Below are 14,515 nucleotides of genomic sequence, written 5' to 3'. Positions count from 1 at the left end.
CTCTCTCTCCTCCCAAAAGGTGAGGGAGATTTCTTAAGATAACAAATTAGGAAAACTATTACACGCATTATTAAAACAATGGCAGATTTTTTAAATGTGGGGAGTAAATTATGCAAGGGGCAGAGACTTTCTGGTTTTTGGGGGGCCGTGGCGGGGGGGGGCTGTTGCTTTTCAGCTGTGCTGGGTCTTCATTGTGTGGACTTAGTTGCTCCGGGACATGCGGGGACAGAACCTGTGTTCTTGGCATCGGAAGGCAGATTCTTAACCACTGGACCACCAGGGAAGTCCCAGCCTTTCTGTTTTAAATCCTTCTCCTGGAACGTGTTCTAGATTGAAGTACACACATCTCTGCCTTTGTCAGCAGATTCTGAATGTAACTTTCCCTTTTCTTGGCAAGCTGGGGCCCTAAATTAGGAGCCTTCATCAACTGGGTTTCCTTGCTGGTTTCTTAAGACTTTTCCTGGAACCTGGGCTCGGGATTGCCCTTCTCCTGATTCTAAAAATGTGTCCTCTGCTTGCAGCGTTCAATGTGCTGTGGGTTAGGAAACCAGATCCCGGAGCCTAAGAACTGTTTGTTAAACAAACCTTCACAATGGGGCTCTGATCCAGGGGCTGGGAGCAGTGTTAGAAGAAACCTTCTGTTAGCTCCTTGTGCCTGGATCTGTTTGGGGCCATTTCTCTAGTCAGCGTGCATTTTGGAATTTCTAAAATTTGCTTGGCCTGTCCCCATCCCTTACCCTGTGACCCAGGAGGTCTGGGGAGATGCAGGCAGAGCTTTAGAAGATGCTTCCCAGCTGATGCGATGCTCACGCTGGACTGAGAGATGCTATTGCCTTGACCCCAACCCCTGCATAAACCGGGCCCTCGTTCTGCCCGGAAATCAGGGTTCATCCCTCAGTCAGCCTTGGCCACACGGCATCTTTCTCCTTATAACCTCTTCAGACACACCCCTTAATCTCAGAAAAAGAAACTTGCAAACCACACAACGCTTCATAGGCCAAAATAGAGATTTTTATTTCCAAACATAAGGCAGATACATTGTAGGAAACATAAAGCAACCGCCAAAATGTCGAGCCATCTTTAACAACATGGCCATTTCCAGCTTGAACAACAGGAAGGGGACGGAAGCTTCACGCGACTTTAAAACAGAGCACAGAGGAGAATTTCCAAGGGCCCTGGAGTCCCTCCCGGTCCCCAGCAGGGAAGGCAGGGGAGGCTCTTGGCTGCTTTTGGACTTGATATGAACTGAGATAAGACACACATGTTCCAAGGCAGTCACTGGGCTCCCCCCTCTGCTTGCCTTCCCAGAAAGCTTAATTTGTTACAAATGCGTGTTTCACCAGCACAAATAATACGACAGGAGTGAATATGGTCCCCGTGCCTACTGTTTACATAGTAGGACATTTTAAACAAAGATAAAAAATTAGTTTGCTTTTGACGACAAAACCCACGGACACAGCATCCACACACACACACACACACACACACACATCGGACCGTACCCTCACCTGGCTCGCCCAGCCTTAACCAGACCAGTCCAGCCACATGAATAGCTGGTCGGTACTTGGCTAGTGTCACCGGGTTTCAAGGGCAAGGATGGGCTGATTTTTGCCTCTGTGGATTTGACTAATGGTAGACAGACTGCAGGAAAGTGGCAATGCCTCCACGTGGAGATCTGGGGAGGTATGGGACCCTCTCGTTCCCGAGCCCCGACTTGGGAGAGGGGGACAAGAGAAACTAACAAATCTATCAAGCTCGTGTGTTTTGGGATGAGAGGGTTGGTCTTCTGGACTTGAAATGGGCGGGTGGGGGATAGTGATACCTCCAAAGCTCGTACTAAAAACTTGCCATTTTTCCTGCTTCCGTCATCTTAGGTGCTCAATATATTCCATGATCAGCCACTGGTTTCTTCCTTCCTTCCTTTGGATCCCGGATACATTTTTTTTTTAAAAAATTAGCCAGTCCATTTATTGGTTAAAAATAGATTGTATGCTCAATAAAGAGGTTATTTCTAGCCCTACAATGACCATGTTAACCTTGTATACACTCAAATCTTGCCTTAAACCTTTCCTGGAAGAGAACATGGAATGAATATACATAAGCAAATGAAAAGAATCAAAGCTGATCCTTCGTCAGAGGAGCCCTACAAAATCAAACATAATTGAAAAGTGAACGCAGAACTAGTCATTCCTCATCCACATACATTGAGATCATAAATGTTTTAAGAAATAGTGGTTGAAAGCAGAAAAATGGACAGAAGCCAGCATTCTCGAGCTGTTCGATGATGATCTCCTGTTGTTTTTTTCAGCCTCTTTGAACATCACGGGTTTCTAACAGACACAGAAAGACACACAGAGTAAGACAGAAATGGGCAAACTAGGACCCCGTGAATGGAGTCCTCCTCTCTGAGCAGGTTGTGCGCCAGCCCAGTAAAAAGAGAAGGCATGTTTCCAAACCAGCCTCAGGGAGCCTTTCAGAAGGCAGAGACCTCGGGGGTCAGCTGCCCTCCCCTTTGTGTGGAGACTGGCCGGTGGCTCCCCTCAAGAGGCATAAAATGCTGGAATCAGGGGACACATCCTGGGTCCAGTGTGGTCATCCTGAGGGTCCCAGAGACCACGGGCTGATGGATCTGTTGTCCACAAGCCCAGGGCAGGAACCAGGGGCTGCGCCTCTGTGCTTCTGGGTGGAGAGGACTGTGTAGAACATACCCATTCCCGCCTCCCACACACACGTGTACACACACACACCACATTCACACAAAACTTCTCTGTCCATTTCTTCCTCACCCATGAAACTTCTAGAACATGCAAGGCCACTGTTTCTGCAGAGAAAATGCCTCTTTCTTCCCTCCAGTAGAAGGAATCAGAACAGCCCTACAGGCAGCCACAGCCCAAAGCCAACCCTGCCCTTCAGCTGCCCTGCAGAGGCGGTCTGTTTCTATTTTTGCAGGGGAGGGAAGCACCTTGCCTCCGTCTCCCGGCATGTCACCCTGGTGTTGCCAGCTCCCTGGGGGACGGCATGGGGAAGAAGTCCTGCTCTGGGACATTACCCTCAACTAGCCGCTGTGAACACGCACTCAGTCATGTCCAACTCTGCGACCCCATGGACTGTAGCCCACGAGGCTCTTCCATCCATGGGAATTCCCAGGCAAGAATACTGGAGTGGGTCGCCATTGCCTTCTCAGGGGAGCTTCCCAACCCAGGGATTGAACCTGCGTCTCCTGCATTGGCGGAGGGATTCATTACCGCTGAGCCATTTGGGAAGCCCTTCAACTAGCTAACCAGCTACCAAAGCAGCAGCAACCCAGGCCTGCCAAGGAAAGAAAAGCAGTTGAGGCTGAAGAAGAGATGCCTGGAGCCCATCATCCATGGTGCAAGTCCCAGCTCGACCACTCGCCCACTAGCTGGTTGCTTTTAGGGAGACTGCTAACCCTCTCTGTCCTCTGGTTTCATCACCTAAAAACAAGACCAGGACTTCATGCCATGGGCTTTTGGAAGAAGTCAGGGTCCGCTTGCAGGCCCTGTTTGTTTCTTCCCTCTCATTTCCATCAGAACAGGAAGAAGGGCTGCCTCCCTGAGCTCTGGTTGCCGAGCTTAGAAGTAAACTTTCCTGAAAGGAAGCCTGGGACCTTTTGGGAAAACTGAGGTCCCTCTGTAGGATTCCCGGCCCCTGTCTGGACAAGGTGCTTGGGTACCAACCTGTAAGCAGCTGTCCCGTTACCATGACAACCAAAAGGCAGGCACTGAAGGATGCTGAATAGGCTGACTATTCTCAAAGGCTCTGGGTGCTCTGCCTGATCTGTTTTTAGATGGTGAGCTTTTGTCTTTTTAACTTCTTAAAAAAAAAATGATTTCCGCTTTTTCTCACTTTGACAAACAGGAGGCCTTTCTCTTGTAATTGAAACTAAGAAGTGATGGTCTAAGTCTTTTGAATCTGCCCCTCTGCTGGAGGCACCGTGGGCTCCATCAGGCAGATGCTGGGAGCCACCTGGGCTGTGTGTCTTCCCAAGTTCTCTTCTGGGGGCTTAGCTGGAAAATGGGTGGGGGGAAGCCTGGAAAAGCTCAGAAAGCTTTTCTTTTCAGGATCTGTGCCCAGGAGTAACTCATGTTCCAGAAGAAATTAAAGGAACCATAAATTTCCTGGGCTGAATTCAAATACAAAAGTGTTAAAAAGCTTATCCCGGGGTCTACACAGACAGGATGGGGTAGGGGGTAGGGGACTGCCTTTGCACACACTCTGGTCAAGAAGGGCACTTGATTTATTTGCAAGAAAGTGGGTCTAGAAGTATCATGAGTACAGAGGGATAAGCTATGATGCCTTCCAAAGGGGGAGGGACTCGAAGGACTCAGGGACCCCTGTCATCTGGGGAGGCAGGTGGGGGGCAGTGTTGGTAAGGTCATTCTCACCCCTCAATGATGAATGCTCCTGAGTTCTGCTGAGAGTATGAAACCAAGACACAGAGGGTCAAGATGACTAGGGCAGAGACACCTAAGTGATACCCCAATCCACTCAACCCCTCCTTCTTGCTAAGAGCTGCCCGTTTTGTTGGGGGGATGTATTTCCAGATTCCTTGAAAATATCAAGGAACCATGTCACATGGTTCTGACCTATGAGATGTAACAGTAGTGTCTGGATGGGGCTTCTGGGAAAGCTCCTGAAAATTTTCCAGCCAGCTCATCCCCCTTCTTCCAGTTGGAATCCAGATGAAAAATCTGGAGGTAGAGCAAGCATCTTGGGCCATGAGGTAATCATAAGGGAAAGAAAAGAGAGCCTCAGAAACCTTGTTTCTGACATCTCTGAACTGAGGAAATGATGCCAACAGCTGCCCACCTCTTGACTTCTCACGATGAGGGATGAGCAATATCCCCTGATTTAAGTGCAAGTTGGTAGAAGAGGAGGTTCTGACATTTATGGCTGACTCTAGAGATTCTGCCTCAAGACAGAAGCCCACCATCATCTTCCCAGAATATCCAACATTGCAAGTAGGGATGGGATGTTCCAGGGTTAACTTCCCCTTTTACCAGGGGCTGCTGGGAGGTGGCAGGTGACTCACCAAAGGTCACAAGCTCTTAACACCAGAGCTCCAGCTCCACCTTGCTCAGCACTGAGCAGGGTCACTCTGTCACCCAGTGGGTGCAGAGATCTACCCTCACCTCTTGAACAAATTCTCTGGATTCGCTGGGTGAAGAGGAGCTGTCAGGACCTCAGTTTTCTCATCTGTAAAACGGGCAAAAAGTTGGACCAAGACAGTCTATACCAACACTGGCAATCTAGCATCCCCTACTCTATGCTTTTCTGAAAAGTCCTGTGTGATAATTCAGCCCATCACCTGCTTTCTGGGGTTAGTTTGTCTCCCCTAGGGGCTGGACTAAAAGGAAGTCACTGGGGACACCCTAATTTTAAAATTAAAAAGGAGGCCAGAATTGAGAGTTTTCTGAGGGGACTAGGATTGGGTACAAGGATGTCAAACGGGTTTTTCTCACATGACAAATGTGAGTGATTGGCAGTAGCTGCCTGGACTGGTTTTGAGAAGGACTGTGAAGTCCTTTGAGGTCCTTGGGGAGGGGAAGGGCTTGGTGGTCAATTATTGATGTCTGCCGTGGATGCAGCCATGGGGGTAGATGCCCATGTGTTTCATGCTGAACCTGCACCCACCGCTCACAGCCTCATGCCCTCTCCTCTGTTGCTGACCCAGACAGGTAACAATCCTATTGGAGTGAGAGGAAGAGGTGGAACCCCAACCCTGGTAGCTGAGTTCCCACGAGAGAAGAAATTAGGGCGCAGTCCTGACTGGGCCAGGGATGTGAGAGGCTTGCTGGAGGTCACTGTGCTGCCCCTAGGGGGACACGCAGATAACAGACCCTCAAAGGAAGCCACGGATTCACAGGGCAGGCAGGGACCCCTCCCCACCCCACCCGCACCGCCCAGATAAGGCCACCCCGGGGGCAGGGAACCCCGCATCAGGTGATGGAGAGACAGCTAAGGAGGGCAGCGGCAGCTTTGATCAGGCTCCCCTGTGTTTCTGTATTCCTTCCCCTCCCCTTCCCTCCCCCCTTCTTCTTCATCTTCCTCCTCTGTCTCTCCCCCTCTTTCTCTCTCTCCATCATTTTGTCTCTCTCTCTCTCTCTCCCTCTTTCTCTCTTTCTCCCTTCCTCTATCCCTGTCTCTCACACACATTGCACATGTGTGCACACACACACAACACACAGACACACACCACTGGGCTGGGCAGTGACCTTGACACATCTTACCACCTCTCACCCTCCGGGGGACAGACAAAAATACACGCATGAAGGTCCCACCGCGACACCCTTCTCAAAAGGCACGTGAAAGCTCTTTGAGGTTGGTCCTCAGGAAGCTAGAACATCATAAAATTCATAATTATCTGCACCTACTTTTAAACAAAAGAGATAAACTTGAGAAGCACCAGTACACAATGGTTATGTCATATCACAACTGTCTTTATATGAAAGTAATGAAAATATAAATTCTCCTTTTTTTTAAAAAAAAAGTTATGCAAACAAGCTCTATGGTATCAAAGTTTAAAAAATATATGTTCATTTCCTCCCGCCAGCCCACACATTACAGATTCTCCCTCCCTGATACGTAGGACACGTGACCCAACTGAATTCATGTCACTCAAGCCTGTTTGAAGTTACAGATATGGTGGGGCACGACAGTGAGCCGGGCACCACCCAGAGGCAGCAGTGACCAGGATCGGCTCTGGCCTTAGCCGCCGCCGCTGTGTGGCTCTGGGTAAGTTACTTCCCCTCTCTGGGTCTCCGCCTGCGTGGGGATGTTCAAAAGCCCCGCCACAGTGCTGACCTTCTCAACCCAGTCAGGATCTGGGCTCAGTTGCCTGGGCCCGAGGTCTTGGTTCATGCAGCCCCAGATTTTCCAGGAAAGCCGCCACCCGTGGAGAATGGCCTTGTGGCTTGGTCTCTGAATATCTGGAGGAAAGCTCACTTTCTATGTCAGCCTGGAGGTCTCCTCTCTGTGACCCTGCTTTCCTGCCCTGTGAGTGTCCAGCTCTTCCCAGTTCTGCGAGGCCCAGAGGGCAGTGTGGGGGAGGGGGGCACAATGCTGGGGGCCTGGACCCTCCGAGGTCTTCAGCTTCCCCTCTGTTTAAAGGCCTTTCTGGGTCTGTGACACTGGTTTCAAAGGCCTGAAGAATCCCCTCTTGGTCTCCTATGTGTAGTTGAATATACAAAATCAATCAGTAAAGAATGGTCACTAAGCATTTTTTAAAAAGGAGACTTTAGTGTTGATTTGGGGAAAATAGGATCCAGTGATGAAACACTTAGGAACCATTCCAGAACTCCCTGGGGAGGAAGGGATGTATTGGGTTGACCCAAAAGTTCATTCGGGTTTTTCCATAAGATGTTACAGACAACCCAAATGAATTTTTTGGCCAATGCAATACTTCCAGCCTCAAGGCCCAGGTGGCTCATGGGCCCAACTGCCAAGCACTTGCAGAGAGGGCCTGGTTTGGGGCATCTGGACCCTGGGTCCCTTGTGGGCACCTGTGTGGGACATTCGTGGCCCAGAGGACCCAGCTTTCTCCAAAGTCCCTTCTGGGAGGAGGAGAGAGCCCTCCAGACTGGCTGAGTTCTGCAGATGACCCCTCCTCTCTGTCTTGGACCCCTGATCTCTGGTCCCTGGTCGGTCAGATGCTTCCCTCTGTCCCTGCAGCCGGAGCCGTAGATGATGAAAAACTCAGCCTTGGCGCAACAGAGGTAACACATCTTTCCGGCACCGTCAGACACTTGGGTGCTACAGACAGTGTGCTTATCCTTCCACGTGGGAATCTTGACAATAAGCTCCTTCTTCATTTTATTCCCAAGCAGAGCAGAGAACATGGGCAGCATGACCTAACCATTCCCTGAAGACTCAGACCACGGACCTTTCTCACTGGTCTGGGCTATTCAGGCTCCCCGAGGTCCCCCTTCTGCTGTGCTTTTCTTAGCTCCGGGTGTGCTCCTTGGAGTTCTTCTTTCCTCCGTTAATTTCACTCTCACTTGCCATGTTTCACTGCTGCTCCTGGGCCAGCCCAGAATCAGCCCTTTCTCTGCTTCTCACCCACAGCATCTAGTCTGCAGTCACTCTGAAGCCTAGAGGAGCGCGGCTGTCCTGACTGTGCCTAGACCAAGAGTCACTGGGCTCTGAGCAAGGGCCAACGCCATTCTTCCGTGTCGACGTCTCAGAGTCCTCTTCATGAACATCTGGACGTGGGGCTTGGTTTCTGGATAGGAGATGGCCATACAAGTGACACATTCTTGTCCCTGCTTTCCAGGGCTGACTGCAGACCAAGGCCAAAATGCTGCAAGATCCCATGGGACAAAAACACTGTTGGGAATTTTCCCAATGACAAATAGAGGTCATATGTGAAATGATACATACTGAGCATTTACATACAGAGCATATAAAAGAAATGGCTATGCATTATCCCCTCAGTCACACGTAGTACACATTTAGTATAAATAGACTAAGACAACACTGTATAAAAAAGTAATTTTGTTCTGAGAACATCGATATAGTATTTACATGGATGCAGCCCAGCGGGCTCTGGCCTGCCTCTGTTTCCAGGTCCCCCAGCATCCTCTGGGGCGGCTGGAAGTTTGGAGAAGAGCATCCCCCTAGTGCCCCCGGTTGGGGGGAACGGGGCTAGGTGGGCGGGGGCCCGTCATAGCGGAGCATGAGCGTGAGGGAGCGGGCGAAGTTGTTGGCCAGGAAGCAGCTGCGGTTCTCTTCCCCGACTGGGAGCAGGAAGAGCAGCAGCAGGAAGAGCAGCAGCAGCAACTGCAGGGGGAGCGCCACGCAGCACACCTTCCGGCAGAGAGAGCCCAGCCCTCGCCAGCGCGCGGCCTGCAAAACCAGAGCGGAAGACGTGAGCGGGCTCGGGGCTCCGCACGGGAGGCGAGGGGCGGGGAGGGCCCCCGGGCGACATGAGGAGCCACACTGGCTCCAGGCTGACTCTCCAGCTGCACCTGGCCTCAGTTTTCCCATCTGTGAAGTGGGGCTAATGTCCGTTCTCCCAGAAACAAAGATCTCTAGTTTTCTCAAACCACTCAAGGAAGGCAAGAGAGGAAGAGGATAAAACAGTTACAGGCTTTGTCCGTTGTCACATTAATCTTTGCCTGGTTTATAAGAATCCTGGGTGTGAATCTGAAGAAGGTCATTCAACCTCACTAAACTTCAGATTTCTCCTCTATAAATAGGAGGAATAATGGTACCTACCTGACAGAGCTGTAGTGAGGATTCAATGAAACTGAGCCTGGCACACAGTAGGGACTCAAAGCTGCTGCCATTATTATTATGCATCATGACTACATTCACCATCTTTGGTGTTGCGTTTGGCCAATGGGGTGAAGCTACCATCTGCGGGGCTATGACTAAAGACCTCTGTGTCAGAATCCCTCCCAGGCAAGACCATACAGCAGCCCTGCAGGGCCCCAGTTGGCCTCGGATAGCCAGTGCCCCTCTGGGCTCACCATGTGCCCCAATGCAGAGCCCCCCTGTTCCCAGGAAAAACGGGTTGCTGGTGAAAGGAGGCTGTCCCCTCATCTGTTACACAAGACACATTCAAGGGGGGAAAAGTCAGCTCTTAACACAAAAGTTCAAAAAAATAACAATAAAAAAACACAAAAATTATTGCCACTATCTAAGTCGCATTCACGATAATCATCATTATGATCACCATCACCACCATGACCACCACCAGCACCATCGTCGCCACCAGGCTCATCATTGCGTTCTCCATCACCACTTTCTTCATCGTCTCTTCCTCTCCTTCTTTCTTCTTCTTTTCCTCCCTCCCCTTGCTCCTCATCACCATCTTCGTCATCAACACCCTCACATGTCCAAATACCTAATGGGCTTCTTTGCGGCAACATCCGTGAAAGCAGCCAAAGAATATTTCCCAAGTTCTCGAGGGACTGGCTGAGTTGCAGCTTCATGGGCATGCAGGGCCAACAGCTGTCCACTCAATAAAGTGGAGGCCCCACGGTCAAGGGACAGCATGGTGCAGGGCAGAGGCCCAGCTCTCAGGAACCTGGCCATCAAGGCTCCAGTGCACACTGTCCCACAATAGCTATGTGCCTTTGGGCAAGTCAGTAACTTCTCTGAGCCTCAGCTTCCTTCTCTGCAAAATGGGGATCAAACACCTACCTCTATTTTCCAGGTTTTGGCGAGGATGCAAAGTATAATTATACACCAATTAAAAAGTATATATGCTCTTATGACTAGTACTATTATTATAGAATATATCTACTAGCTCCGTGAGGAACCAAAGAGTCATTTTCCAGGGTACCAAGTCAAGTGATGATGATGGTGGTACTGATGATGGTCATGAGGATGAGGATGAGGATGATGGTAACGACAGTGACGGTGAGGGTGCTGATGGTACGTGTGTTGATATCAGTGATGGTGAGGATGCTGATAAGGGTGCTGATTATAGTGATGGGGATACTGGTGAGGATGATGGCAGTGATGGTGGTGGTGGTGGTGGACGTGATGGTAATAGGAAATATGCAGGTGTTCCTGGGATGTTCTGACCTGAGCGCTTCTGTCTATCTCCCTCACGCCTGAATGATCTCACCCACTCTCCTGTCCCAGCTATCTCCTCCAGGTTGATCACACTTGACCCTATGCCTCCCGCTTCGAGTGTTCTCACTCACCAAAGATCCCAGGCACTGATTTTATAAAAAAACAGACTTCCTATAACCCACACAACGGAGAAGCACTCCTGGCTGAGTATAATCTCAGCAGTGACTTCAGGAGTGTGTGTGTATGTGTGTGTGTAATAAGTCATTTAAATAGCTGAATGATGTCCACAGAGGAGACAGACTTTCCCATAGCTGCCAGGCGGGGTCAGACCTGGCTGCCAAGTGCTCTTGACCCCCGCTAAGGGGCTCACCTACTGATGCCTCAGTCTATGAGTGCTCTAACTTGACTGCTTGACATTTCTTGCTGACTTTGCCCAACTCCAAATCTCTGACCCACCCAAGAGAGCAAAAGAGGGTGAGACGTAGGTACACCCTAACCTAGGTTCACACTACAATTGAAAACCTGTAATTAATGGTCTCCCCAGTAGAGGTGGACTTCCCAGGTGGTGCTAGTGGTAAAGAACCTGCCTGCCAATGCAGGAGATGTAAGAGACAAGGGTTCGATCTCTTGGTCGGGAAGAACCCCTGGAGAAGGAAATGGCAACCCATTCCAGTATTCTTGCCTGGAGAATCCCATGGACCGAGAGGAGCGTGGCGGGCTATAGCCCATGGGGTCACAAAGAGTCAGACAGGACTGAAGTGACTTAGCAGTCAGTGGAGATCTGTGTCTAAGGGTCCTGTTTCTGTTTGTTTCTCCATTCTCAAAGCTACTACCTTGCTATGTAAGTGAGGAGCTGTGCCTTGGCCACAACCTCTGAGGCAAATGTCTTTGAAGGTCCAAAGTTCTCTTGCATTTACAAGTGTTGACAAGGACTGGTCTTTTTCAAGGACTCCTGCTGCCTGCCAAGTGTCTATTCACTTAGACCTCACATCTTCACTTTGAGGGACCCGGATTATAAAATCCCCTTTAAAATAGAAGGCACATTTTAATAGTATTATCACATGCTTAGAAAACACATATGTGCATGCACACACAGACACAATTACACACAGATACACACATAAATAGACATGAACCACTGTCTAAGCCAACAAAGAAATTGACAATCTCAGCTCTTTGCAGATCTGGGAGCTTCTCTGTGCCTGAGTTTCCCCATAGAAAGTACTACATGTATTCTGTGCAGATACAACTATACACAGAGAGAAGGGGCAGAAACTTCCCTGGAGGTCCAATGGTTAAGAATCTACCTTCTAACGCAGCAGGATGTGGTTCAATCCCTGGTCAGGGAATTAGGATCTCACACACAACCAAGCCCATGTGCTACAACGACTGAGCCCATGTGCTCTGGGGCCCGCGTGCCACAACTAGAGAGAAGCCCACATGCTCCAACAAAGGATCCTGCAGGCTGCAACTAAGACCCGATGCAGCCAAAAACAAATAAAGGAAATCAACCCTGAATATTCATTGGAAAGACTGATGCTGAAGCTCCAATACTTTGGGCACCTGATGCGACGAGCCAACTCATTGGGAAAGACCCTGGTGCTGGGAAAGATTGAAGGTGGGAGGAGAAAGATTGAAGACAGAGCATGAGATAGTTGGATGACATTACCGATTCAATGGATGTGAGTTTGAGCAAACTCTAGGAGATGGTGAAGGACAGGGAAGCCTGGCATGCTGTAATCCAGGGGTCACAAAGAGATGGACACGACTGAGCAGCTGAACCACAACAAAACAAAGAGAGAAGGGGATTCCTCAGGACATTCCCCACCACTTAGGGTGTGGAAGTAGAGGGTCGACAGCATGTGGTGGTGGGGAGGGAACAGGTCATATTACAGACGGTGATTAAATGCTTGAGTCCTTCAATATCTCCCATGAACCTGGGGCTCTAGAGTTTTGAGGAATCCTGGCAGGAAGAATTTCTCACAGTAAGGGTGACTGAATCTTCTGCCATTGATGAAAAAGGATGTGGGGGAAAAAATGATTTGGAGTCCTGGGTTCTAACCCTGGCCCTGTCACTTCCTAGCTGTGTGACCTAGGACAAGTCACTCAGCCTCTCTGAGCCTCAGAGCCTTCTTCTACTGAGGCAAAGGGAGCCTTACACCTGCCTACCAGAATCACAAGGATAAATGAGGCAGCAGAGGCTACACTCACATGCATAGTTGGTGCTCGGCAAACACTCATTCCTTTCCTCCTCCAACTGATGGGACCCAGGGCAGACGGGTGGCTTCTACAAGCCCCTAAGCTTCCCCTGTACCCAGGTTCCAAGGACCAGATACCATCAGCCTCCTCGGCCCCATCAGAGAGAAAAACACTGCTCTCCCTAAACACCCTTCTTGGTCTCTTAAAGGCCCTCACATCCTCTGACCACAGGGCCTTTGCAAAGCTTATACTTTCCGCTGGAAGACCCATTTCCTTTCTTTCTCCAATGCATCTAGTTCACTCCTACATTTTATTCTAATCTCAATTTGTGAGTCGCTTCCTCAGAGGGAACTTCCCTGCCTCTAAACCAAAAAAGCCCCTTTACATATTCTCATGGACCAACACCTTTCCTTTGGGTTACTGATTTCAAAGTCTGTGTTCCCCTTCAATCCTTGGAGGCAGGGTCTACACTAGTTTAATTCATTGCTGTATCTGCAGTAATGTTCGGTAAACATCTGCTCAATTAATGAAATAAAAGGCTCTTTCCCTTCCTGGGCATCTGATTGTCTGCTCCTCCCTTGGTGCCATGATGTGACCAGGCACACACTCACTGACCTGTCTGTCAACTGTCCACACCATCCCAATGGCTCCCCCAGAACATTTGGACTCCACACGTTAATGAACACACCACGCATGCTCCAGCCCCACATTCAGCTCACCTCCACGCTTGCGGGTTTCCTGAGCTGCTGCCCAGCTCTGGAGGTACTCTGTGCCCATTTCTCAGAGGAAGAAACTGAGTCCATGGGAAATAAGCAGCCCAAGGTCACAGGGACAGGTTCAAATCGTCAGCATGGCTCCTTCTCCCACCCTACATGGCACTTCTCATAAGAAACAGCAGCAAGGACCTCCCTGGTGGTCCAGTGGTTAGGCGCCTACCTGCCAATGTAGGGAGAGGTTTGATCCCTGATCCAGAAAGATCCAACGTGCTGTGGGGTAGCTAACCCCGTGCACCACGACTACTGAGCCTGTGCTCCACAACAAGAGAAGCCCCTGCAGTGAGAAGGCCGTGCACCACAACGAACAGTAGCCCCTGCCTGCCGCAACTAGAGAAAACCCACGCAAAGCAATAAAGATCCAGCAAAGGCAGAAATGCACGAATGAATGAATTCTTAAAATAGCAGCAACAATGACCAAAGTCCCACTGGGCCTCCGTTGAAGCTGGTTTCACCCTGACCTGGGGCCCTGAGTGTGAAAGTCACGTGGCACCACCACTTGGGCTTTCAGGGTCTTTTCCGGGAGCTGATTGGGCCTCAGTCTCCAGCTCAAAGATGCCTCCAGACCAGTGCCAGGAGCTCAAGGTGACAGGCAGGGGCCAGCTTTTCTCTGGCAACTCAAGATGGGCCCCACCAGTGGCCATCACTAACTCTCACTTAGCAATGAGCTCAGTCCCTCAAGGTCCCTCTCACTGACGCAGAGCCACAAGCTGGCTGGCTTCCCCTCTCTGGGTTTCCTCTAGAACCCAGAAGGGGCATCTCCCTGATGTTCCAGGGAGTCTGAGGGCATCACAGATCCCAGGCTGGGCTCTGCCTACACACTTTGAATATCTTCTTCACTATGTTCTCGGTGCCGAAGCACTGAGTTAGAGCCCAAACTCACTTCCTAGGAGTGCTCAGAGGCTGGGGAGAGCTCCCACCCAGGGACAGAATGGTAGTGGCTGGGTGGGGCTGAGTTAATATTGTTTCCTCCCGGGGCAGCTCTGCATGTGATGGTC

General features: G+C 50.1%; 1 protein-coding gene across 3 annotated transcripts in view; it reads right to left on the bottom strand.

The window, feature by feature from the left end:
• Positions 1 to 989: 989 nt before the first annotated feature.
• SYNE3 (spectrin repeat containing nuclear envelope family member 3) overlaps positions 990 to 14,515 on the bottom strand; it is a 108,768-nt gene continuing 95,242 nt past the window's right edge. For all 3 annotated transcript variants that reach the window (XM_025271472.3, XM_025271470.3, XM_006065042.4), the window contains one exon: positions 990 to 8,865. In XM_025271472.3, coding sequence (XP_025127257.3) covers positions 8,665 to 8,865 — 201 coding nt within the window. In that variant the 3' untranslated portion in view covers positions 990 to 8,664. The remainder of the gene's footprint in view (positions 8,866 to 14,515) is intronic.

The sequence above is a fragment of the Bubalus bubalis genome, chromosome 20, assembly GCF_019923935.1.
Source record: "Bubalus bubalis isolate 160015118507 breed Murrah chromosome 20, NDDB_SH_1, whole genome shotgun sequence".
In the NCBI taxonomy this organism is placed as follows: Eukaryota; Metazoa; Chordata; class Mammalia; order Artiodactyla; family Bovidae; genus Bubalus; species Bubalus bubalis.
This window is presented reverse-complemented; position numbering and strand designations above follow the sequence as displayed.